The 23,695-nt window shown below is 42.7% G+C and overlaps 2 protein-coding genes and 2 long non-coding RNA genes across 4 annotated transcripts; 3 read left to right on the top strand and 1 right to left on the bottom strand.

Moving 5' to 3' along the window:
• The first annotated feature begins 4,564 nt into the window (after window positions 1-4,564).
• LOC124681766 (mucin-5AC-like) lies at window positions 4,565-6,369 on the top strand. The gene is made up of 3 exons (XM_047216591.1): window positions 4,565-5,774; window positions 5,865-5,898; window positions 6,034-6,369. Exons 1-3 carry the CDS (start codon window positions 4,976-4,978, stop codon window positions 6,323-6,325), a joined length of 1,125 nt encoding a protein of 374 aa, XP_047072547.1. The 5' UTR covers window positions 4,565-4,975; the 3' UTR covers window positions 6,326-6,369.
• A 298-nt stretch (window positions 6,370-6,667) lies between these two features.
• On the bottom strand, window positions 6,668-9,933 carry LOC124681764 (probable RNA 3'-terminal phosphate cyclase-like protein). Its single transcript, XM_047216589.1, has 6 exons — window positions 9,702-9,933; window positions 9,453-9,602; window positions 8,236-8,417; window positions 7,983-8,158; window positions 7,671-7,881; window positions 6,668-7,127 (listed from the first exon to the last, which is right to left on the bottom strand). The coding sequence occupies exons 1-6, from the start codon at window positions 9,901-9,903 to the stop codon at window positions 6,918-6,920; spliced, it is 1,131 nt and encodes a 376-aa protein (XP_047072545.1). The 5' UTR covers window positions 9,904-9,933; the 3' UTR covers window positions 6,668-6,917.
• Window positions 9,934-13,597: 3,664 nt separating this feature from the next.
• On the top strand, window positions 13,598-17,153 carry LOC124681758. The gene is made up of 3 exons (XR_006996012.1): window positions 13,598-13,664; window positions 16,402-16,632; window positions 16,925-17,153. It is a non-coding gene; the product is annotated as an uncharacterized LOC124681758 (long non-coding RNA).
• Window positions 17,154-17,845: 692 nt separating this feature from the next.
• On the top strand, window positions 17,846-19,212 carry LOC124681757. The gene is made up of 2 exons (XR_006996011.1): window positions 17,846-18,460; window positions 19,056-19,212. It is a non-coding gene; the product is annotated as an uncharacterized LOC124681757 (long non-coding RNA).
• The last annotated feature ends 4,483 nt before the right edge of the window (window positions 19,213-23,695 follow it).

Here is a 23,695-nt window from a genome sequence, read left to right as displayed (position 1 = left end):
AGGTATAGGCCGTGAAGCCAAGGACAGGAACAAGCGGAAAATCTATCGTCGATGACGCGACAATATGTTAGCCATATTATGTACAATATACTTGGACCAAATTGGTTCTATACAGGGTTTCGTCTATCCGTTTTGTTCAAAAAAAAATTTTCGATAAAGGATGCTTTATTAGTTATAATAAGCAATTACATCCAGCCTCTGCATAACCAGAATGCACACAGCCGTTTATGAGTCTTTACGTCCAGAAAAGATGTCAAACAAAAAGCAAACTAGGCGGAATACATATCGGAACGATGAATCATATAACGCCTAAGGTGTGGGAGGGGCTTCAATCCGTAGACTATGCTGCCACTCATGTAGGGAAAAAGTATCCCTCGCCGTAGCCTCCAACCGTGTACAGACCTCCGTAAATAGGTCGCGGTTCTCCATGCGCTGAAGAGGTAACCACAAACGGAGAATACCTGTACATCTGTAGATGACCTGCGACAAAGAGCAATTTTTATCATTAAAAACCTTGTCATTCCTACTCAGCCACAGCGCCCAGATAACTGCTAGCGCCCCCACCCTAAGAAGCAACTTGAACCTTGAATCTATACCATGAAACCAATTGCCAAAGACATTAGCCACACTAGTCGGAGGATACAAGGTAAACGCTACTTGGATGACCGACCAAATAGATCTCGCGAACTGGCACTGGAAGAAGAGATGTTTAATAGATTCATCATGATGACAAAAAACACATCGCTTACTTCCTTACCAATTCCGCTTAACAAGATTGTCTTTGGTGAGGATGACACCTCGACGAAGATACCATCCAAATATTTTTATTTTTAATGGTATCTTCATCTTACAAATTTTCTTATTATTATCAACTGGTAAATCAGAATGAAGTAAGGCATTGTATAAAGATTTGACCGAGAAAGAGCCATCTACATGTAGGTTCCACCGAAATTCATCTGGACCAGGTGATAGATTAATATCGCCCAGCCTTTGAATTAGGGTATTCCATGCCAATAGCCTCTGTCCTAGCAAAACTCGTCTGAACGTCACATTCGGTGGAGAGGTAGCCATTACTGTAGCAATGGTATCTCCTTTGCGATGAACGATGCTATACAACGCAGGATACTGTTCACTTAGAGGTGCATTGTCTAACCAAGCATCTTCCCAGAACCGTATCTGTGTTCCATTCTTAATTGAGAAAGTTCCATGACGAAAAAAGACATTTTTTGTCGTCATTAGACCAGCCCAAAAATGTGAATCCCCTGGTTTCCAAACCACTTGGGATAAAGTCTTGGAGCCGATATATTTTCTCCGAAGAATAGTTTGCCAAATCCCATCCTCGGTAAGGAGCTTAAAAACCCATTTACCCAGCAGAGCTGAATTCATGACCTCCAGGTCATGAACTTCAAGCCCACCTTGATCTTTGGGACTACAAACTATACTCCATTTAACCAGTCGATATTTCTTTTTCTCACTGTCCCCTTGCCAAAAGAATCTGGATCGATAATAATCGAGTTTATGCAGAATTCCTTTTGGCAATAGGAAGAATGATAACATATACAGTACCATATTTGTCAGTACCGAATTAATGAGTACCAATCTTCCTCCCAGGGACAGTAATTTACCTTTCCAACTACTAAGGCGCTTCTGTAATCTTTCTTCAACTATTTTCCATTCAGCTATCGTAAGTCTCCGATAATAAATCGGAATACCCAAATAGCGAATAGGAAATTGGCCTTGCCCATAACCAAACAACTCTGTATAAAGAGCTGTATCATCTTGGGCATCACCGAAACAGAACAATTCACTTTTATGGAAATTGATTTTCAAACCCGACAACTGCTCAAAAGCCGCCAAAATTAATTTCAGGTTGTGAGCTTTTTCGAGATCATGATCCATAAACAGAATTGTATCGTTGGCATATTGAAGGATAGATAAACCACCATCAACCAGATGTGGAATCACACCTTCAATCTGACCATCAGACTTGGCCCGCTCAATGAGTATAGCCAGCATATCCGCCACAATGTTGAATAACATTGGTGATAACGGATCCCCTTGGCGTAACCCTTTTCGTGTTTGGAAATAATGGCCGGTGTCATCATTAACCCGAATAGCCACACTACCTCCATACACGAAATCATTTATTAAAGCGCGCCATTCAGGAGAAAAACCTTTCATCCTGAGTGTCTGTTGAAGAAAAGACCATTTAACCTTGTCATATGCCTTTTCAAAATCTAATTTTAAAATAATCCCATTTAATTTCTTAGTATGCGTCTCATGTACTGTCTCATGCAAAACCGCCACTCCATCAAGGATATTTCTTCCTTGCATGAAAGCAGTTTGTGATGGCTGAACGACATAATCCGCAACCGTATTAAGTCTAATGGTGGCCACTTTCGTGAAAATCTTGAAACTTACGTTTAAGAGGCAAATAGGTCTATATTGTTCTAATAACAAAGGGGTATCATGTGATCTCAGTTGTCGTTGTGTTTGAGTTTATTTTGAGTTTAGAGGAAGAGGGTTGTACTGGAGCAAACACCTTCCGGCACATAGATCGTTTATTTTCATGTGGTCCTATCAAGAGCTAAATGTTTAGGTTGATTTTAAATTGTTGTGGCACTTACCTTAACTTAATTAAAATTTGGATGTATCTAGATATTATTTAGCATTTAGATACATCTAAATTTTGATAAAGTTGAGACAAGTGTCATGGGATGGAGGGAGTAGAACTAGGTGGTTTTATGTACATTCTATTTTATTTTTTTACATAATTAATATAAGCATTTGAAACTCCTTGGTTGGTAGGTTTTACAAGGCGTTCTTATAATGTGCACGATCAAGGTACCAAATATGGCAATGCAGCATATGCCAGAGTGACATAATTGAGAAACCCTACTCTGCCGCCTCTGCAAAGTTCTCTAGTCAGCACCTTTGGTGTGATCAGAAGAGGGACAACTCCACATCCACATGTGTGCTGCGTTACGTAGGATCAATATTGTAGCCCTATCTATCTGTGATGGTAGCCTATGAAAAAGATTACCCCGGACGACCGATTCGGCGACTTTTACGCAAATCAAAAGTGGTCCTTGACAAAATGCTGATAAGTAATTCTGCAAGTGCTCTCCTCCGGTGTGGCCATTTGGATTTTTGATGGATGGCACTGTTAGCATTGCTAACAAAAAGCAGGAAGGCCAGATCCTAATCCTAACTTTAGAAAGAAGAGGGGTACTGATCAGCTCAAGATTGACTTGCTGACGATGACGAATCTAGCAGCCAAGGCCCTGCAATCGACCCCGTTAATTTTCCTTGTCAAGTTGATGTGACTCAAACTTAACCAACCATTATTTCACATATATACTATGTTCAAGATTAAATGTCATAACAAATAGGTGGATAGTTAGCATACATGAACTGTGTTCAAGATTTATTTTGATACAGAATTCATGTGGACATTTAGCACACATGAACTATGTTCAAGATTAAATTTTATACAAAATTCAGGTAGACATTCTGAACTATGTTCAAGATTAAATTTCATACAAAATTAAGGTAGACATTTTTGAACTATGCTCGAGATTATATTTCATAAATAGAATCGGGTATATCAGGAGGAACGCAACCAACCTGCAAGCTTGCTGATGTAGCCAGATAGGTACCCTTGCTTCCTGGTTCTGGCAACCAACAAGGAGTACAACAGAATTGATTCCTCTGACATGTGCAGGAATGCATATTCCTCTTGCCTCAGTCTTCAAGGTTCAGAAAGCCATGGCTGCTTCATCCCTGCATTGTCCAACCTTCGTTTGTGGGATGAAAGAAGAATTCACAGCAAGAGTCTCAGTTTTCAGCTCTTCTAATCGGATACATAATCTTCCGATTGGCCATTTCTGGCCATTTTAGTAAGAAATACTTCGTAGTAGCAGCTGCTTCGCAATGGAAAAACAGCAAGAACTCTATCTAGGTAGAGAGGCACACATACACCTGAGCATCTACGCAAAGTTATTCCAGAGTGCAAATGCAGGCAAGGATCAATGAGGTGCGTGCACACACATGGCATGAGGAAACCAAGAGCAGCCTTTTCGAAAGGCCATGCAATGCATGCATATGCATCCACGCTCATCTGATCTGTCCAAGTTGATCCAAAAGCCCAATGTTCCTAGTGTTTCCTCAAAGCTCAATTTTTTCTCCTTCAAAGCTAAGCCTAGCAGACCGGACCAGTGTGTTCAAAGTTCCTGTCAGGATGTGTGTGAGGATACATGTATCTATTTGGATTGGACTGAGGATTATGATTGACATGAATGTACTACAGGGATCAGCGCAAGACTAGCACTAGATCAGGACCATTGTTGGAGAGTCGCCAGAGAAAACACCTTTCTGAATTGGCCCTGTGGAGAGCAAAGCATTTTTTTCCTTTTGCGTGTGTTTTGACAAGAACAGCAGGCGAATGCTGTCTATTGCCAGTGTGCCATTACATCATACCCTCGTTGCCTTATATCCACATGCTTTTCTCCTGAAAACAGGAACGCCGCCCCATTCCGCATTGCTAGTATTCTCATCAGGGCAATATATAAAGATTATGCTGTATTTCGTTGGTGTAAATTCTTTGCAACTGAAGGAGGATGGTCACAAATGAAAAAAAATATACATGAAAAAGATAGTCCCACGCCAGCCACATGCGATCGACAACAAAGGAGACATACTACATGTACTTTCAAAAATTGTTTGAAAATTTGAAAAGGAGCACGCATCGCATTGCAATTTGCAATAATCTAGGACAAATTACGATCCACTTTGGGGCCTTTCACCTATTGCTTATGCTTTTCCACTTTGTATCACACACACTGCCTTTAAATTTCCTCTTTGTTGGACTGCATTTGCCCCTTTCTCCCACACCTCCAGCTCCACTTCCTACATTTCCAGCTCCGTTTCCTCCCTAGCCTAGTCAGCCTTACCTTCGCCGTTGCTCCATCGATCAATGGCGGTTCCTGCTCTTAACTGCATCTTCTGTATTCTCCTGCTCTCAACCTCATCTTCTACATCGGGTCATGTCGCGGAGGCCTCGTGCCGTTCTCGGAGCCGGCGGGAGCTCCTCGGCGCGACGACCGTGCGCGACGTGTTCGCGCCGGTGACCAACCCGGTGACCGTGCCAGCCACGAACCCGGCGTCAAACCCGGGCGTCGTCACCGTGCCATCCACCAACCCAGGCTTCACCGCCAACCCCAACTTCCCGCCGCTGTACCCGGAGCCGTCTACGATGCCCGACCCGTCGATGACGACGCCGGCGCCGTTCACGAACCCGGTCACCGCGCCGATCACCAACCCGGCAACGACGCCGACTGCAGTGCCCGGCACGTCGCCAGTCACCAACCCCGCGACGTACCCGTACCCACCGCAGGTCGGCGGCGTCGGTGCCGTGCCGACGACGCCGGTGTACCCCGCGCCGGCGACGACGGTGCCCATCGGGGCGACGCCTACCTTCCCTGCGCCAGCAACCACGGTGCCCACCGGCCCGGCGCCCACAACGATGGCGGGAGCGGGGACGTGGTGCGTGGCGAAGACGGGGGTGATGGAGGCGGCGCTGCAGGCCGGGATGGACTACGCGTGCGGCATGGGCGGCGCCGACTGCTCGGCACTGCAGCCCATGGGCAGCTGCTACAACCCAAACACCATGCAGGCACACGCCTCCTACGCGTTCAACAGCTACTTCCAGCGGAACCCCTCGCCGACCAGCTGCGACTTCGGCGGCGCCGGCATGCTCGTCGCCACCAACCCAAGTAACCAGACTACCACTCACTCACTACATCACTTGGTATTCTTTAATTAACTAGGAAATTGTTGTACTGACGAGTTGGAGAATTCGTCAGGTTCAGGAGCTTGCATGTACCAGACATCATCAGGGTAAGATCACGAAATCACAGTAACTTGTTTCCAGTCATATCTTGAACACACGATTTTGTCAGGAATTTCGTATGGAACAGTAAAATTCATGAAACTTCTTCTATGCTGATCATGCATTTGCCACATGTGCTGCAGTTCGGGCAGCACCGGTACTCCGGCAGTAACAGGCACGCCAGGCTTCGGGTCGGCGGGCATGACACCGGGCTACAGCACCGGTCCAACGACAGGGACGGGACCGACAGTCGGCGGAGGGTCGGGCTCGACGGTGCTGAACGCGAACAATAACCCCGGTGGGACCTCAATGTACGGCCCGGACAACCCGACTGGCTTCTCCGGCGCCAGCAGTGGCGCCGCCTCCCGTTCCTTCAACTGGGTCTTGTCTCTTATTTGGATATTCACCATTGCTTATGTGAAGGAGAAAGTGTAGTGATGCTGATGAAGTTGTTATGTGTTCTTCTCTTGTTGATATTCAGTTGTGACTTTGTGTACATAGATGGGTGAATTAATAGGGAGAAGACTAGAAGTTTTGTGTTTGTGTGTATATTGACTGGGCTAGGCTGAGCAGAATGATACCCAGCCATCATATGTGTTAGGTCCACGTAGAGTTCGATCTCTATGAATGATTGTACAATATCAGTTAGACAATCTTCGTGAACAATAATAGGCACAATGACCTTTCAAATGTTGCAAGATGTAACAGGCTAGTAGAAAGAAAAGGCACATCAAGCGTGTGTGCTGAATGTTAGCACTAATATCTCTATGTTAAAGTTAACAGTCACACCTGTTTTCTTAGGAAACATAAACAGCAGAGCAGTTGCTCTATTGGATAGATGAGAATATCAGATACAGTTGAGTGTACACAATACTATGATCAGGCAAATCCATTCCAGAACAAATAGCTTACATCAAAACTACCTTGCAACATAACTTCTACAACAACGGCTATGAGAATTGTTGTGTTGCAGTTGCAAAACACTGCTGCATCCTTCCATCCTTGATGATATTTGTGATCCTTCTGTCTATGAAATCTTCCGAGCAAGGTTCTTTACTCCTGCACCAACGCATTTCAAAGTAACCGTGTTTGAATTTGGATCGGGTTTGATGATGAACTTGACATCAAGGAAATCCCTGATGTTTCGGAGTATTTCTATGGCGTATGGTGTCAGCTGTCCCACATGGACCTTTGACACATCGGGCGGGCATAGAGCGCACAACATAAACAGAAGGCCCTGCAAATTATTTACAAGAGGACATCATGTAACAATACATAACGTGCATTTTGAAGCAAGATCTGAAAAGAGCTTTAAGAAGAAGAAAAAAGCTAACACGACCTCAGAATTATTTTGCAAAAATGAACCAAGGACTAGGTTGCCAGAAGAACTTGCATAAAACAATAATTCTAATGGGAAAAATCCATGCATGCTATCTTTGGCTTAAATTTGTAGTTCTATCCAGCTTCTATGTGTGGTTTTTTGAGCTACTACAGTGGTCCGTGAATGGATGGGTTCTGGTCCCCTGTGTTTTCAAGGAAAGAATATAAAAATACTGAATCGGTTATCTTCCTACAATGTGAACCAGTCCAAAGAACTAGACCACTGATGTTGGAGAGATATTTAAGTGCTTCATAGAGCAGACAACAAAACAAAGAATTGATCATCAATCGTACCATAGGTGTATGACAAGGAAACACAAACTATCAATTGCAATTCAAAAATATATACAACCAGCCTGCTAAAGATAAGAAAAGAAAAAACTGGTATGAAATATCAGACCTGATGTGTTGAGTCGACAACTCCGCCTTGAGCCACTTCTTCTAGCAGCATTGATGCAACTTGTTCACCAAGATCCTCTGGAGACATTAGCTCAGGCTTCTCAGATTCAGTACTTAATTCGTCAACATTGGTATGACTCACAGTAGCATCTGCAGAAATTAGACAGCCTGTTGTGGTCTCAGCAACAACAGATACACCATATCCTGCTGACCTGCCATAAAGATGAATAAGTTTTTGAGTTATAAAGACATCAGGAGATAAAAGCAGGGTGTGCCGCTATTACTATTCAACAGGTCAAACTGGAAAAAATACCTTCCACCAGATGCACCCGATCTATGATCAGTGAATATATGAACATCAGGAATGAACATATTAAAGAGTCCACGGGCAGCATAGAGGATACGGTTTTCAATCTGTGGAGACACTCTGGTGGAGAATGTTACACCTCTTATCCTCTTTACCATGCCTTCGTCAACCCAATTAACTGCCTGTGGAAACAGTTAACGTTAGAAGGATAATGTCCATAGAGATTGCGAAATGTTAGCACAAGTAAACTCCAACACACCGTCAAAGTGCTTTTTATATTGGGAACTCGAAGAAGCACTTCACCACCACCAAGAGGAGGAGCTCCCCGGCTTTCAATTTTTAGCTCCAGCCCCTCAAGAGGAACACCAAAATGCTTGAGCATATGTAATGTAACCATCCGGAAAGTGTCCACAGAAGGGTCCTTTGTATCATTTGTGATTCCTATAAACATGGCATCAAATTCAGATTCCGTGGAAAATATAGAAGTGGAAGACGTTGTATGATCAGTAAGAACAATGACCATCAATTTAGTGCACAGGATAACTAAAGAAGCTCACTCTGCAGCGTCCTGGAGGAGCACTCGACGGATTTTCGGCCTTTTTGTCGTAGTCTAGTTTGAGTGTCGGGTGTGTACTGTGGGCGTTCGGCCTTTTCTTAGGCTTGTAATGTAAACTCCTTTTCTATCAATGAATCGAAACGCAAGCTTTGCGTTTTCGCGAAAAAAAAAGGATAACTAAAGAAGTATTGTTTTGTCATTTGTAAATTTTTCCTTATGGATGTTTATGGTGCTTGATATCTGGGCATCTTCAATGGATAAACAGAAATGGCCACAAGGATGATATAGATTCATGAAAACGAGCCAAACTTGGTTACTCAGCAACACTGAATTCCATCAAATTAACTAAACCCCCCTTGTCAAAGCAATCCACACAAGAATAGGGCCCAGTCACATAATTCACATGAACCAATTAAAAGAACCTATTTGGCTGAACAAATGGACCAAACTCTCTATAACAAGTAATCCTAGAACAACCAAACGTTACAACCTCTGCCTAAAAGAAAACGTGACAATCAATTCACCTGAAAGTGTGTTGTCTACCACAATTTCGTTAATTCTACAACACCTTAAGCACAATCAAGGATGATAGGTTCATGAAGAAGAGCCAAAGCTTGCTCATTCAGCAACATTGTATTAAACTAAACCCCAATCAAAGCAACCTTTGTCAAAGCAATTCACACAAGAAAAGGGCACACTCACATGACACACATACGCTAATTAAAACAACCCATTCGACTGAACAGTGAAACAAACTCTACAACTCACAATTCTAGAACAAGCTAATCGGAAAACCTCTGCCTGAAATAATATCATACTTCCTGGTAGAAAAAAATGGCAATCAATCGTTCTAATAGCACAGTAGGCACCTATCTTTTTGCTAACTCCAAGCATAAACTAGATAAGCAAATGCTTTTCACCTTTGAGCCGGATCGACAGGGGCGACCGGCCGAAAAGGCCGAGCAGTATGAGCGGCTCGAGGAAGTAGCCGATCCCGCGCTGCAGCCCGCAGTCGTGCTCCAGGTCCTTCCCGCCGATGATCACCCCCGGCTTGTACCTCAGCTTCATCCCTGCGAGCAGACCCGCGATAAATCAGCAACCGAATCGAAGCCTCTTTCCCCTGGGGAGGCGGCAAGAAGACACGACGAGTCGGAGAGGGGAGAACGTGCCTGTCTCGTTGATCTCGATGTCGCTGTGGTCGGAGATCTTGTCGAGGAGGCGGAGGAGGGAGACCTCGTGCTCGCGGAGGCCCGGCGTGCCGTCGGCGCGGATGTCGACGATGGTGACCGGGGTGGAGGTCAGAGTCGCCAGCACCATCCGCTGCCGGAAGTGGCGGCTGCCGGAGAGCCTCCGGGTCTTGTCGCGCCCCATTCTCGCCGCCGGCTATTCGCTCGCTCGCCTGACCTCGCGGTGGGGTTTGGGTTGGTCGTGCGGCAGAGGCGGGCGGGCGGGGAGGGCTAGCTAGGGTTTTAGCGCGCGCCGGCGAGACAGATGTTGCGGTGGCCAACAGGCAACGGCCCAGTTACATATCATGGTCCTATTTTAGTCTTTTTTTTTAATGGAATGCGTGTGCTCTATTAATCAACCAACATAATGTCAATACAAATTGTTTTCCGGATGAAATCCGGGGGCACACCACACCAGGCACGACAACCTCTAAACTCACCCTGACAAGCTAAAAGATGAGTGGCAACATTCTGCTCGCGTCTAATATGAAGGACATTACAAACTATCAGAGAGTTAGCACGTCGACGCATACCCACGTAAATATTTGTGAGGAAAACGCTTGGTATCAGCCGACCGATCGAGCGCTAGCGATCGGTAGTGCTGACGGAGCGCGTGTGCCTTCCTTTCCCGCGCGGGTCGCTTTCGCTGCCTCTGCCTGCCGTCTCACATGTACGTCCGCTCCCCTATCTTTTATTTCCACGCGCTCTGTTATCACGAGCTAGCATGCATGTTGGAGATCGATGGCCCTAGTGATTCGCTGCTAACTAGCACGCACGCTCGCGTGCCTAGCTAGTTTTGCAGCAAACATGCAGCTAGCTTTGTTTTTATTATTTTTATTACTATCTTTAGTTGCTACCTTTTTTCCCCGCTTTTTGGTCATGTGCCACGGTGTTTGTTTGTCTGCCTCGTCGTCATCCGTCACTTATTCTACTCCTTCAAGTTTACATTCACGACGCCTCCGATCAACTACGACGATCCCTAAGAAGACGATACAACAACAGGAACATGTATGGGGTTGTGAGATCTAGCGCCGACGTGCCTACGACGAGTACGGGGCCATAATGGACGATGCTACAACTCATGAATTTTTTGATGTTGCATTCATCTATTAATTTTGTAACAAACGGGTATGAGTTTTATTTTTTGACATGGATTTGTCTTTTTTTCAAATAATTTGTTGTTTTTCTTGCTAATTATTGTTGTAAATATGTGGTTGATTTGTTGTAAATTCCCAGCATGGAAGCCGACTGTTATTGTAAACACCCAAATAAAAAAATATTGGTTTTGTCGTTAATTTTTTGTTGTAAATATATTGGACATTTGTTGTAAAGAATTTTTGGCATAGAAAATTACTAGTGTTGAAACCGTTATTTTTTGTAATTTTTTTGTTGAATATTGTTGTAAATACTTAATTTTTTTGTTATTTTTGTTGATAATTATTGATGTAAATACTTTACTAATTTGTTGTAAATACTTTACTAACCTCCTTTTATAACATTACTATTAAAATGTACGAAATTGTTGTTGTAATAGTTTTTTTTGTACGTGAGGCGAGTGATTTTGTTGCAATACCAGTGGCATTTTTACTATAAATATGGGAAGTATCAGGATCTAAGCTATTAAACCTTACAGTTTAACTGGAGATATTACTTGCGTGGGCAGTTGCCACAAGTTTATGTTTCTCAAGATTAGTTGATGCCGAATAAGTTATTTAAAAATGTGAAAATCGCGTATAAGTTATGTTGTAAAAGCAGACACATGATGTTGTAAAGGTTTGCTTCAATTGTATGTTGCCTTGGATTTTTTTATGATGTTTACATTTTTAAAATGTTGCAGATACATGGCTTTTTTGTTGTAATAGTTTCTATATTTTTGGTGAAATAGTTGGTGATTTTTTATTGTCTATCAATATTTAGCAAAATAAAATATTATTATTATTGATGAATTTTGTTGTATTAGTTTATATTTTTTGGTAGAATTAGTGGTGATTATTGTTGTATAACAATATGCAGCAAATAATTGTTGTTAAATCATTTTTATAGAATTATAGTAGTACCTTACAAATATTTTACCAAAGGAGTTTTTAGTGCAATGCTAGCTAGCAGCAGCTAAGCACTCAATGCATGCGCTAGCACCTAGTCCTAGCTAGCAGGAGCTAAAGCACTCAATGCGAGGCATGCATGCATGGCGTGAAGATGTGCTGATCCAAGGCTTGACCATACGACGAAAGCGACGTGACCTGCAGCGCGGCAGCCGGGAAGTGACCAGACCAAGAGGGAAAAGTATTGATTTTGTACCGTACAATGCGCGATCAGCGGCCGGGCAACGACCGATTTTGGGACGCCGATCGGCTGACCGACGCGCAGCACGCCCCTATTTGTGAGGGTTGTTGGACCGGCCAACTTTTCCCTGAGGCCATGGTTGGGCAGGAAGAAGATGGAATGTACCTCACCGGAGACGGGCATCGCTGATACGTCTCAAACATATCTATAATCCCACGGTATGATTGCTGCACCCTCATGGAGCTCTCACAGCGCTTTGGATTTTCGGCCGTCCGATCGAGCAGACGTGGCGCGATCTCGGCCGTCGTTCCGTCCAGGGTGTTGAGGCCCTCCCGCAGACCCACTTTTTATCCATGGGTCACTAAAAGCCCCGCTCGGCCCGATCTCCACCAATCGCCACGCCCCCAATCGCTCCCCAATCCCCTCCTCTGCCCGTCTCCTCCCCAATCCTCTCCCCTCGCGCCCGCATCCCTGCCGCCGCACGCCTCTCTCCCTCTCCTTCTCTCCCCGCACCGCCCATCTGCCTCCACACGTCCCTCTCCGGAACCGCCGACGTGAGCGTCGGGCGGCGCGGGCGACCTCCGGCAGGGGCCGACGGTACGGCCAATGGGCGGCGCGACCGGTTCCCGTAGGGATGGCGGCGCGGGCGACCTCCACAGGCCATTGAGTGCCGGGGAGCAGGGCCGCCGGTGAGGCCACGCGCGGCCAGTGCGCCCAGCGACGGTGGTCGCGGCCGGGGCCGGAGCAGCTCGACGACGGTGGCTGCGCCCCTCGCCAGCGGCGAGGCGCCCTCGCGCCATATGGCCCCGGCAGCATCCGGCGACGATGGGATGGCCCCGTTCCCTCGCTCCCCGGGTGAGGTTGTCGCCGACGAGGGGAATCGCATGAGCCGCCGCCTCGAGCCGCCATCAGCCCAGCTCGTGCCCTCTTCCCCGTTAGCCGGCCGTACGGACATCCGCATGTGTCGCTGCTGCTCCGCCTCTTCATCCTCTCGCATCTAAAGGTGGAGCACGTGAACAAGACAGGGTAATTTGCCTCTCCTCATCCTGATCTCCCTCTTCTCCCTCTCTCCATTTAATCCCCATAGTTTCTTATCTTTGTTTTTTGCCTAGAAGGTGTTTGACAAAAATCCTGGAGAGAACATTATTTACTGATTCTCTTGATTTGATTCATGGCCAGCTAGGTATTGCAGCGCCCGGGGACAAAGCGTCGATGATTTAGCGAGGTGAGAGGTCTCATCTTTCAGTAGCATACAAGTTTGTGTATTTAGCGAGACAAATTATCAATAGCAAAACACCATGGAGTATATTCAGTTTGTGTTATTTTGGTGATTTGATGTTGGTGTGGCATCGATGGATTGTCCAGAAATCACCAAGTACAGAGGCTTGTCTGCGCTTGACAGCACATGCCGGAACTATGGTCGACCTCATGATTTGCCAAGTTCAAATTATTGTCAATTTCCATATGCCATACTGAGTATGATTTCTCTCTACTATGTTGCAGGAACTATGGTTGACCTCATGCACATTCGCGTTCAATGTTCGGATATCGGGCAGAGGGTGCTCACCACGGTCGATCGGGGGCCCACCGTCCCTGCAGCTTCACCTATGTGCGCTTCTGCAGGTACAGCCACCGCCCCTTGAGCTTTCTTATCAGATGCACCAATTACTTTCAGTTTTACAAGATACCATAAGCCTAACTTTCAGTTTTAGCCCACCACCCCTTGAGCTTTCTTATCAGCTGCACCAATGTTACTTTCAGTTTTTTACAAGATACGATAAGCATAACTTTTAGTTTTACAAGAACCTAGGAGTGAACATGGGTGTGGACACAGGAAGGTAAATTTCAGTACTTGTGCGCATATTTGTTCCTGGTATTATTTACTGCGGTACTTCGACACAAAATAATTTTAGTAAATTTTTCTTCAAGCTACTTGAGTATTTTCTGGCATTTTGTTCTTTGGACAGAGGTGATATTTGTCTTAATTTATTTCAATAAAGTATCTGATGTTTATTAGATAATTAGCAAGATGAACTCATGTTTATTGCTAGCTACTAATTGTCGTTTTACTGACAGATTACCATCATGCAAAAAAGCATCCCTTCAATAGTCTTGCAGCTTTTTAACCGCATCTCACATGTACCCCCTCACAATTAAAGCAACAAAAAGTATCTTATGATTTAATTACTGCATGGTACACAATTTACAGGGCACAACTAATATCTTGCTCTATCTATTCTTTCTTGCCATATCGCCTAACCAAAATGGACTACGTTGTCTTCACAAGCCCTTGTGGGCTGGATATAGTGGTGGGAGCAGGATGGAGTGCCTGTATTTGATAGTTTGCTCCTTAACTGAATTGTTGCCTTCAAGTACTGTGGTGCATAAGCAAAGGCAAAGACATAGTAACTTATTTTGTTCTATGGATTTTTTGGTAGGACTATGAATTAATAGTAGGGGACTTATTAAATGTTTGGAGGTTTTTTCTTTGCCTTTGTGTTGTTACTTAGTTTCACCAACTATTAGTCCAATGTACATATAATTTATATGCGGCAACTCATTTTTGGTTTGGCTTTGTGTTGTTACTTGATTCTGCCAAGTGCAAGTCCAAGCCCCGTATGAGCTCCTCCTACCTATATGTTTTTTCCTCTATTGCAATTTGTTATTAGAACAATTTATGAGCTTTCTATAATTATTTATGATCTATGTAGAATCTTGGAGGATAGTTATATGAGTCGATAAGGCTGCAGCAAGGTCAAAAACAAGGTGAGGGTTGTGCTAATCAGGGCCACGCTGTCCCATTCTCCTTTGGCTCTGCAATTCTGGTTGCCCTTGTTTTAGATGATCAACAGCTGGTTGATTTCTTCTTTTTCTTACATTTCACTACATGACTATGGTTACCGGCAGGAGGACATAGCGGAATGAATGGAACGAACAAAAAGGCTGCCGGAGATGCAAGGTTAATACAACATGTTATTTTGGTCCTGGTTCTTTTATAGTTACACATGCAAAAGGATTGGGGAAAAGGCTTTGATGTTGATGTTGTTTTTGTGCAAAAGGATTGGCATGACCGTGATATTAACAATTGTCAAAGGTGCTTCTTTGTTGGGTAGGTAGCCTTGGTAGTTAAAATATTTGTTTACTTTGCTTATAAAATTCAGAATGTGCCTCTATTTTCCACTTCCAAAATCCATAGTCAATGGCAAAATGTCGTTAGACAGTTTGTACAACATAAGATTAGAAATGAAATCTAGGATACTTTTATATTGTAGTGTGGTGTATATGCAGTGCACGACTTCTGATACTATTCAGTGGATATGAATCTTCTGATTTTCCCGTTGTGGTTTTTATCATGTAGGCCTTTTTTTTCAATTGGATTGTTTGACTGCCCGTATAGTTCTAGGTATAAAGTATTTTTGTCTGTTCAGGTCAAGACGTCTCCATTTAATACATGAGTTTGTGCATTGTGACTAAACATGTTATGTTCCTTGATATGTTAACTAATGAGCTCACACAGTTTGATATAATTCCCTGTAAAGTCTTGCGCGGCGTCTGTGATTTTGATCTGCTTGCAACCTATGAAGTGGTGTTTATCCTGAGATTGAAATGGTTCTTTCAGGTTACTTGCACCGTTAACTGTGTATAAAACTACCTAAGTGCTCAGGTGTATTTTCACTGTAGGTTGCCACCAGATTTTTTTTGCAAGTGAAAGTTGTTTGATAAGATGACCTGATGTATACGTCAAATTTTTTGTAAGGCTGCAAAATCTGAAACAGAAAGATCCAGCAAAAGGTAAGCTACAAATTTATCATTATCATTTGGTGTTCTGGTTGTACGAGGAGAAGATCTTGATATTTAAGTAGGTTATACAATGTAGATGGAAAAAATCATTACCACCATCTGCTTTGTTTCCACGGCCATTCAATGTGCTGCTTTTCAAGTTGGTGCTTCTACTTGATTGCTGATACATGTTTTAGTTTGGTCTTTTTTACCATCCCCATTTTGTTCTTTTAATTATCACATACTAGGTTTTACTGTTCTCCATATATACATATCATTATGAGAATAGCAGATTCTTTTATTTACCATTCTTTTAGTTACCTTTCTGGAATGCTAGACGCATGCAAAGTTCATATCTCTATAGTATATACATGGAAAAAATTACCATTCTATTGAGGTTATATACAAGAGCAGTAATCTATGGACATGGTAAAAAGGAAAAAAAAAATAACTTATTGTCTTTGATGGTTGGATTCTATTTTACCTGATTAATTAAGCTGTGATTGGGCAGTTAGGTCATGAAATATTGTGACCCCTCCTCGAGTCTCCAAATGCTTGACATGTATTTGTTTTGATTCAGGGATCCCGTGCCAAGCTCGTTTGCCTCAACCATGTCTCTCTTCGTCATGTGTGGTGGCCAAAAGGCCCGCTTTACTGGAAGCGAAGCGGAGAAATAGGACAAGCCGTCTGCGCTGTCGTCGCCTACACCATGCGCGGACGTAGAGACGAATGAGAAGAGGTCGTCGCCGACATCCTTGCCCCTCAGTTCCCACAACAGGAGCCCATTTTTTTATGAGGAGAGTTGGTTTAGGTGCGCCTCTCTGCCAGTCTAATGATTTTACCAATTACATGCTACAACTGCTGGTTGGAGTATTTCTACAATTTTGGTTTTGTGATGATCTGGTTAGAGCCTTAAGAGTCAAGTTTATAAGCGGGCAAGAAATTAATGGAGGACAACAGACAAATTATAACTGTAGTTACATGAAAATAAGCAGAGTATGATATTATAAATGAATCTATTAAGAAGATGGTCTAGATTAGGTAGTTATTTCTTTCTATACCTATGAAGCAAATTTCATGAATATTTGCATCTATCTATGCAGTTGATGGTTTCTCATTCCCATGTCAGTGGAGTTGTTCCTGGGCATTCATTTCAGTGAAATCCATTTCAGTTGAGGGCATGCAATGTATGCATTCTATCATATGAGATGTTCTTTCAGCTTATCTGCCTACAATAATTGCAGTCACGTTAGATGTTTTTCAGTTTATCTGACCGTACAATACTTGCATTCCTAGCATTCTGATATGTTATTCAAAACTTATGCGCGTTTCTCATCAATTTATGATGTCGGAGGTATATTCCACCGATTCCTCTCACCTCTGATCTCGGATGTTGTGGCATAAAGTGATAAAGCTGTATGCAAAGACAAGAGCTCAGAATACATGTTAAGTGATTGCTCAGGTTCTTTTGCTTCACCTCTACTTGAGCACATGTTAACTGAATTCCATAATCATGTCTGGATCTTGATTTGATGTGCTTCATATAGTACTTACAGAATTCAGGTCATGCTGGCTTGTTTTCCCTTGTTTTGAACTTTTGATGGTTCGATAGGTTCTAGCATAGTAAATCCTCTTGTTACACGTATACACTCATAACTGAACTTTGATGCTTCGATAGGTTCTACCGGTTTACTTATGTGTCCTGAATTCCATAATCATGTCTGGATCTTGATTCGATGTGCTCCATATACTACTTACAGAATTCAGGTCATGCTGGCTTGTTTTCCCTTGTTTTGAACTTTTGATGTTTCGATAGGTTCTAGCATAGTAAATCCTCTTGTTACACGTATACACTCATAACTGAACTTCTGATGCTTCGATAGGTCCTACCAGTTTACTTATGTGTCATGTTTAGTGCATGACAAGTGAATCAAGATATCATTTTGATAGAGGTTGGTAAGTTAATTTCTAATTTGATATAGTGAAGTGTATTTGTTTCTACATTACTTATTTTAAGAGCGAGTATCTGTTTTAAATTTGCCTTATTTCGACCATTTGATAGTGAGATGATACAATAATTTCTCATTTTCGAGTTCTCGTTATTTGTGATGCTTTGTGTGAATTCTCATGTTTTGAAAAGGAGATTTCTACATCCTTATTATGCTTCATGTCCTTTTGGCAAAATGCAATATGATGGCTGACTGTTCGGTGGTAAGTTTTGGCATAGAACCACACATTACATCATTGATCGTTATTTTGATCACATGTACGTGTATTTAGCACACTTAAGTACATAAATGGATACCTGGTGGTGATTATTGATTAATCACGAGAGTAGAGCTAATAAGAATGCTCCTTTTTACTAAGAAAATATATGCACTTGCCTTTTGTACTTTTTACCCTGTTCTGTTATTAGGAACATATAGCTACATGGTTGCCTTTGCTGGTACCATAGTACATTTTACTAATTCGTCATCAAATTCTTCTCTGTAGATAATGGATACTAATGTGATATGCTTTTGCTTCTGCGGCGTAGATTATATTAGGTTCACCTTGCCGCTGTTAGCGCTGGACGAAAGCTGCTGCTGGCCGAGAAAATGGTTCTTCACTGCTAATATTGGTCTGTTGATTTGGCCATGGTATGTTAAACTGACGGTTACTAATTAACCTAAGCAAAAGGGAACATCTAGGGATGCGACTGACTACACTAGGATCCCACATGATTTATTTTTATATATAGATTTCAGTAATTACGGATAGAAAGAGGGCTCATTCATCCATGTTGTGCTTCAAGTTTAACAATATTTTCTATTTTGAGTTAGTATCTTCGTAGTATTCAGCTCTGTATAGACTCCATATGTAGGTTGTCTGTTTCTGTAGGTAAAGAAAATAGAGATATGTATATCCCCCCCCCCCCCCCACCCAAAGCTTATTGGTAATGTTTGTTTTCCATTTGTGAACTAGATTAATCGTAAAGAAAATAGAAATATGTATATCTCTCCCCCCCCCCCCCACCCAAAGCTTATTGGTAATGTTTGTTTTCCATTTGCGAACTAGATTAATCTCACAGTTATTTGGTTCATCATGCAATTGAGACTCTGTTTCTACATAGAATTCGCATCACATCTTAAAAGAATAATATCGCATCTTTTAGTTTAATCATCTGTATGCTGCATGCTTTCGATTTGTATAAATGTTCAGTATAGTGTTTTACAAATCCGTTTACCAATACAGAAAACGGAGAAAGGGCGTCAAGGAGTGCCCCTAATTTTTTGGTCATTCTATTGGTCCTAAGACAAACAACTGTCTTCATCTGATGTACAGATGTGCTTGAAAAGATTTTAGCAATCTCATGTAATTCCTTTCTATGTCTATATGTTCATTCTATTTATAGTCTGGCTACTGCAATGACCCTAACGGTGAGGTGCTAAAATTTGTTCTTTTGGGTGATAGTGATTTAATGGAAACACGTTCAGGTTCCTTGGGAAAAAACGCTTGTTATTCTTGTTGGCACTTGTCCGTAATGTAATATTGAATGATACTGGCAGATCTTTTTTTAATCTTCTTTCACTGCAGTTGACCAATTAATCCAACGAAAAATATTTGGTGGCTACCAATATTGCTCTGTGTCACCAAGTAGGCGACTATCTGAGAAATCTCTAGCTGAATTGATCAACTTCAGTCTTGCATGTGATTGTTTGCAGAAGATGATGGCCTCCTATTCTTAAACTTACAATTGTTATGCACTCATGTAGTGTAGGTTTGTTTATAGCCTCTTCATTTTGTTGCTTTTGACCGTTTATCGTTGAAATTTCGTATGGTTCCAGTAATTATGTGTTCTCTTAATTTTATGAGCTTATTATATACTTTTGACAAAGCATCCCTTGCTTGATTTTGTTGCTCACGAGCAAGCCACTCTGTTACTGATTTTGTGTGCTTCATCCTAATTTTATAAAACCTAAAAAGTATATTATCATTTTTCATCTTCTTTTTTATTGCTATACAAAATCGAAACCATAGCGAATTTCACGGGGTCGTGCGCCAAGGCGCACATCTAAATCTAGTTTTTATTATTTTTGATGATACATGCTTGTTTTACACCAATTCATGTATGTTTTGCTTACACTTCGTTGCATTTTTATATGATTTCTGACACTAACCTATTAACAACATGCTATAGTGTTAGTTTCCTATTTTCTGTTGTTTTTGTATTTCGGAAAATTTGTACAGGAAATATTCTAGGAATTGGACGAAACAAAAGCCGAAGTCAATATTTTACCGAAACGAAGACGAAGTTCGAAGGGGGGTCGAAGAGGCGCAGCAGGGCGGCCAGCCCTGCCCTAGGCGTGGCATGGACCTGGCCCACGCCTAAGGGTGGTCTGGGCCCATCAGGCGCCCCACTGACCTAAATCCTCTGCATATTTATACATCTTCTCGGGAAAACCCTGGATACCCGAGCCTCCATCCACGAAAAGTTATGTCGCAGCCGCCATCGTCGAACCCATCTCGGGTGGTTCTGAAGCTCTTCCCGGCACCCTGCCGGAGGGGGAAATCATTACCGGAGGCATCTACATCGCCATGTCTGCCTCCGAAGTGATGCGTGAATAGTTCATCTTTGGACTATGGGTTCATAGAAGTAGCTAGATGGTTGTCTTCTCCAATTTATGCTTCATGTATAGATCTTGTGAGCTGCCCTATATGATCAAGATTATCCTTATGTAATCCTACATGTTGTGTTTGCTGGGATCCAATGAATATTGTATACTATGTTGAGGTCGATTATATATTCATGTCATATGTTATTTGTCATCTTGCATGCTCTTCGTTGCTAGTAGATATTTTGGCCAAGAAGATGCTTGTGACTCCAAGAGGGAGTATTTATGCTCGATAGTAGGTTCATGCCTCTAGTTTTCTGGGAGAGTGACAATAACTTCTAAGATTGTAGATGTGTTGTTGCTACTAGGGAGAAAACAACAATATTTTATCCAAGCGTAATTCTATTATTTATTTTACATACGTTGCTTAATGTGATAATCCGTTGCTTGCAACTTAATACTGAAAGGAGATCGGACGATAACCGGAAGATGGATTATTAGTCATAGACGCAGTTGGATTACGATATATGTATTATGTTGTAATGCCCAATCAAATCTCATAGTAATCATCCTGTAATTTGTTCACCCAACATGTTATTTATCTTTATGGAGAGACACCTCTAGTGATCTGTAGACTCCGGTCCTTTTTTTCCTTTACACTGATAAATTCAACCACTCAATCTTGTTCTATTTACTTAGTGCAATTCATGTTCTCTTTAATTACTGCAAGTATCTCTTTCCACTCGATATGTCTAATCCTTTATGTTCATCAAACCGGTGAGATTGACAACCTCACTGTAAGTTGGGGCAAAGTATTTTGGTTGTGTTGTGTGCATGTTCCATGTTGTTGCTGACACCGGTAGTGCGCCCTGCCACTAGTCAGCTAGCAACACCTTCATAAGTCACGTCTTTCTCCTACTGGTCAATTAAACCTTGGTTTCGTACTGAGGGAAAACTTATTGTTGTGCTCATCACAGCTTCCTCTTGGTGTTTCCCAACCGCTTCCACAACAACCGCCACCAAGATTGTCTAGCGCCATCACCGGAGCACCATCAAGATTTTCTGGCGTCGTTGTCGAGGAGAAAGAGGATTTCTGCAAGTGGAGTCTCTCATCTCCAATCTTTTTACTTTGTTATATTCTGCATAGTTTACTTTATTTTGTTTTGTTTGCTTTATTATATAAAAAACACACACAAAATTAGTTTCCTTTTATAATTGTCTTTATATCGAAAACAAAAAAATAGTTTCTATTATAGCTGTTATTTATGTTGCTTAGTTTTAATTTTTCTAAAATGTCTACTCTTGTTACTATGTCGCATGAGGAAATGATTTTCACTTTTACTCAAGGGAGTGAGGAGAGTTTTAAGGAATCTTGGTCTAGAATAAACAGTTCTTATAATAAAACTGAACAAAAAATGACTCTAGGCTTGCTTCTTAGCAGCTTTTATTTTAGTATTATTATGCGTTATAGATATGCTTTGGACACCGTAGCAGGAGGAGATTTCCTTCAGTGTGATGGAGATCAAGCTTTTAATGCCATAAAAAAGTTGATTGCAACATATAGCTCACCTAGTAATTTTGATTCATCCCTTGTGAGCATTTTTGCTAGAATAAATACTCTTGACACAAGTACTACTAGATTGAAAGAATGTTATAGTATGCTTCGGGAGAAGTATGATCTCATAGGAATCATCTTGTCATGTATGGTCGATATTCTGTCAATTCCCAGCTGTAATTTGTCCACCCAACATGCTATTTATTTTTATGGAGAGACACCTCTAGTGAACTGTGGACCCCGATACTTTTTCCTTTACACTGATAAATTCAACCACTGCAATCATGTTCTATTTACTTACTGCAATTCTTGTTCTTTTTAATTACTGCAAACATCTCTTTCAACTCGATACGTCTAATCCTTTGTGTTCAGCAAACCGGTGAGATTGACAACCTCACTATAAGTTGGGGCAAAGTATTTTGGTTGTGTTGTGTGCAGGTTTCACGTTGTTGTTGATGCCGGTAGTGCGCCTTGCCACTAGTCAGCTAGCAACACCTTCAGAAGTCACGCCTTTCTCTCCTACTGGTCGATAAAACCTTGGTTTCGTACTGAGGGAAAACTTGCTACTGTGCTCATCACACCTTTCTCTTGGGGTTTCCCAACCGCTTTCACAACAACCGCCACCAAGATTGTCTGGCGCCATCACCGGAGCACCATCACCGCCCCTATATACGGTGGCGAAAATTCAAGCGCGGTGACCGAATTCATCCCGCCGAGATTTCGCTGTCCCGCGCGAGCTCTGGCCATCTCCCGCGGTGGCCATGCGGGGACGTGGCGTTCTCCGGTTCTGCGGAAATGGGGGTGGCTCGCTAGAAACGGCCGAACTGGGCGTTCCTCCAGGGCCTGGCCCGAGGGTGCTTTGAGAACCGGTTCATGCAAGGACGCGGGCGAGACCAGGTAACCAAACGGGCCAAAAATAGATGGCCCGATGCGATCCAAGGGGCATGCAGGCTACCAAATGCACCCCAAGCTTCTGGCGTCAGCCATCTCGGTGTTCTTGGACCCGCGCTAGTGATCCCTGATGGCGTGTACAGCACACGTCCGTTGTGAACCCCAAGAGGAAGGTATGATGCGCACAGTAGCAAGTTTTCCCTCAGAAAGAAACCAAGGTTTATCGAACCAGGAGGAGCCAAGAAGCACGTTGAAGGTTGATGGCGGCGGGATGTAGTGCGGCGCAACACCAGGGATTCCGGCGCCAACGTGGAACCCGCACAACACAACCAAAGTACTTTGCCCCAACGAAACAGGTGAGGTTGTCAATCTCACCGGCTTGCTGTAACAAAGGATTAGATGTATAGTGTGGATGATGATTGTTTGCGAGAGAACGATAAAACAAGTATTGCAGTAGATTGTATTCGATGTAAAAGAATGGACCGGGGTCCACAGTTCACTAGAGGTGTCTCTCCCATAAGATAAATAGCATGTTGGGTGAACAAATTACGGTCGGGCAATTGACAAATAGAGAGGGCATGACAATGCACATACATGATACGATGAGTATTGTGAGATTTAATTGGGCATTACGACAAAGTACATAGACCGCTATCCAGCATGCATCTATGCCTAAAAAGTCCACCTTCGAGGTTATCATCTGAACCCCTTCCAGTATTAAGTTGCAAACAATAGACAATTGCATTAAGTATGGTGCGTAATGTAATCAATAACTACATCCTCGGACATAGCATCAATGTTTTATCCCTAGTGGCAACAATACATCCACAACC

The sequence above is a fragment of the Lolium rigidum genome, unplaced genomic scaffold, assembly GCF_022539505.1.
Source record: "Lolium rigidum isolate FL_2022 unplaced genomic scaffold, APGP_CSIRO_Lrig_0.1 contig_5526_1, whole genome shotgun sequence".
Taxonomy (NCBI): Eukaryota; Viridiplantae; Streptophyta; class Magnoliopsida; order Poales; family Poaceae; genus Lolium; species Lolium rigidum.
The sequence above is the reverse complement of the archived record's forward strand: the minus strand, read 5'-3'. Positions and strand labels throughout refer to the sequence as shown.

Coding starts and splice junctions, on each gene's coding strand:
- LOC124681764 (XM_047216589.1), bottom strand. CDS start 9,903: ATGGGGCGCGACAAGACCCGGAGGCTCTCCGGCAGCCGCCACTTCCGG. Junction 9,603..9,701: donor CATCGAGATCAACGAGACAG/GCACGTTCTCCC, acceptor GTCTGCTCGCAG/GGATGAAGCTGAGGTACAAG. Junction 8,418..9,452: donor CCTGTCGATCCGGCTCAAAG/GTGAAAAGCATT, acceptor CCATGTTTATAG/GAATCACAAATGATACAAAG.
- LOC124681766 (XM_047216591.1), top strand. CDS start 4,976: ATGGCGGTTCCTGCTCTTAACTGCATCTTCTGTATTCTCCTGCTCTCA. Junction 5,775..5,864: donor GCTCGTCGCCACCAACCCAA/GTAACCAGACTA, acceptor AGAATTCGTCAG/GTTCAGGAGCTTGCATGTAC. Junction 5,899..6,033: donor ATGTACCAGACATCATCAGG/GTAAGATCACGA, acceptor CATGTGCTGCAG/TTCGGGCAGCACCGGTACTC.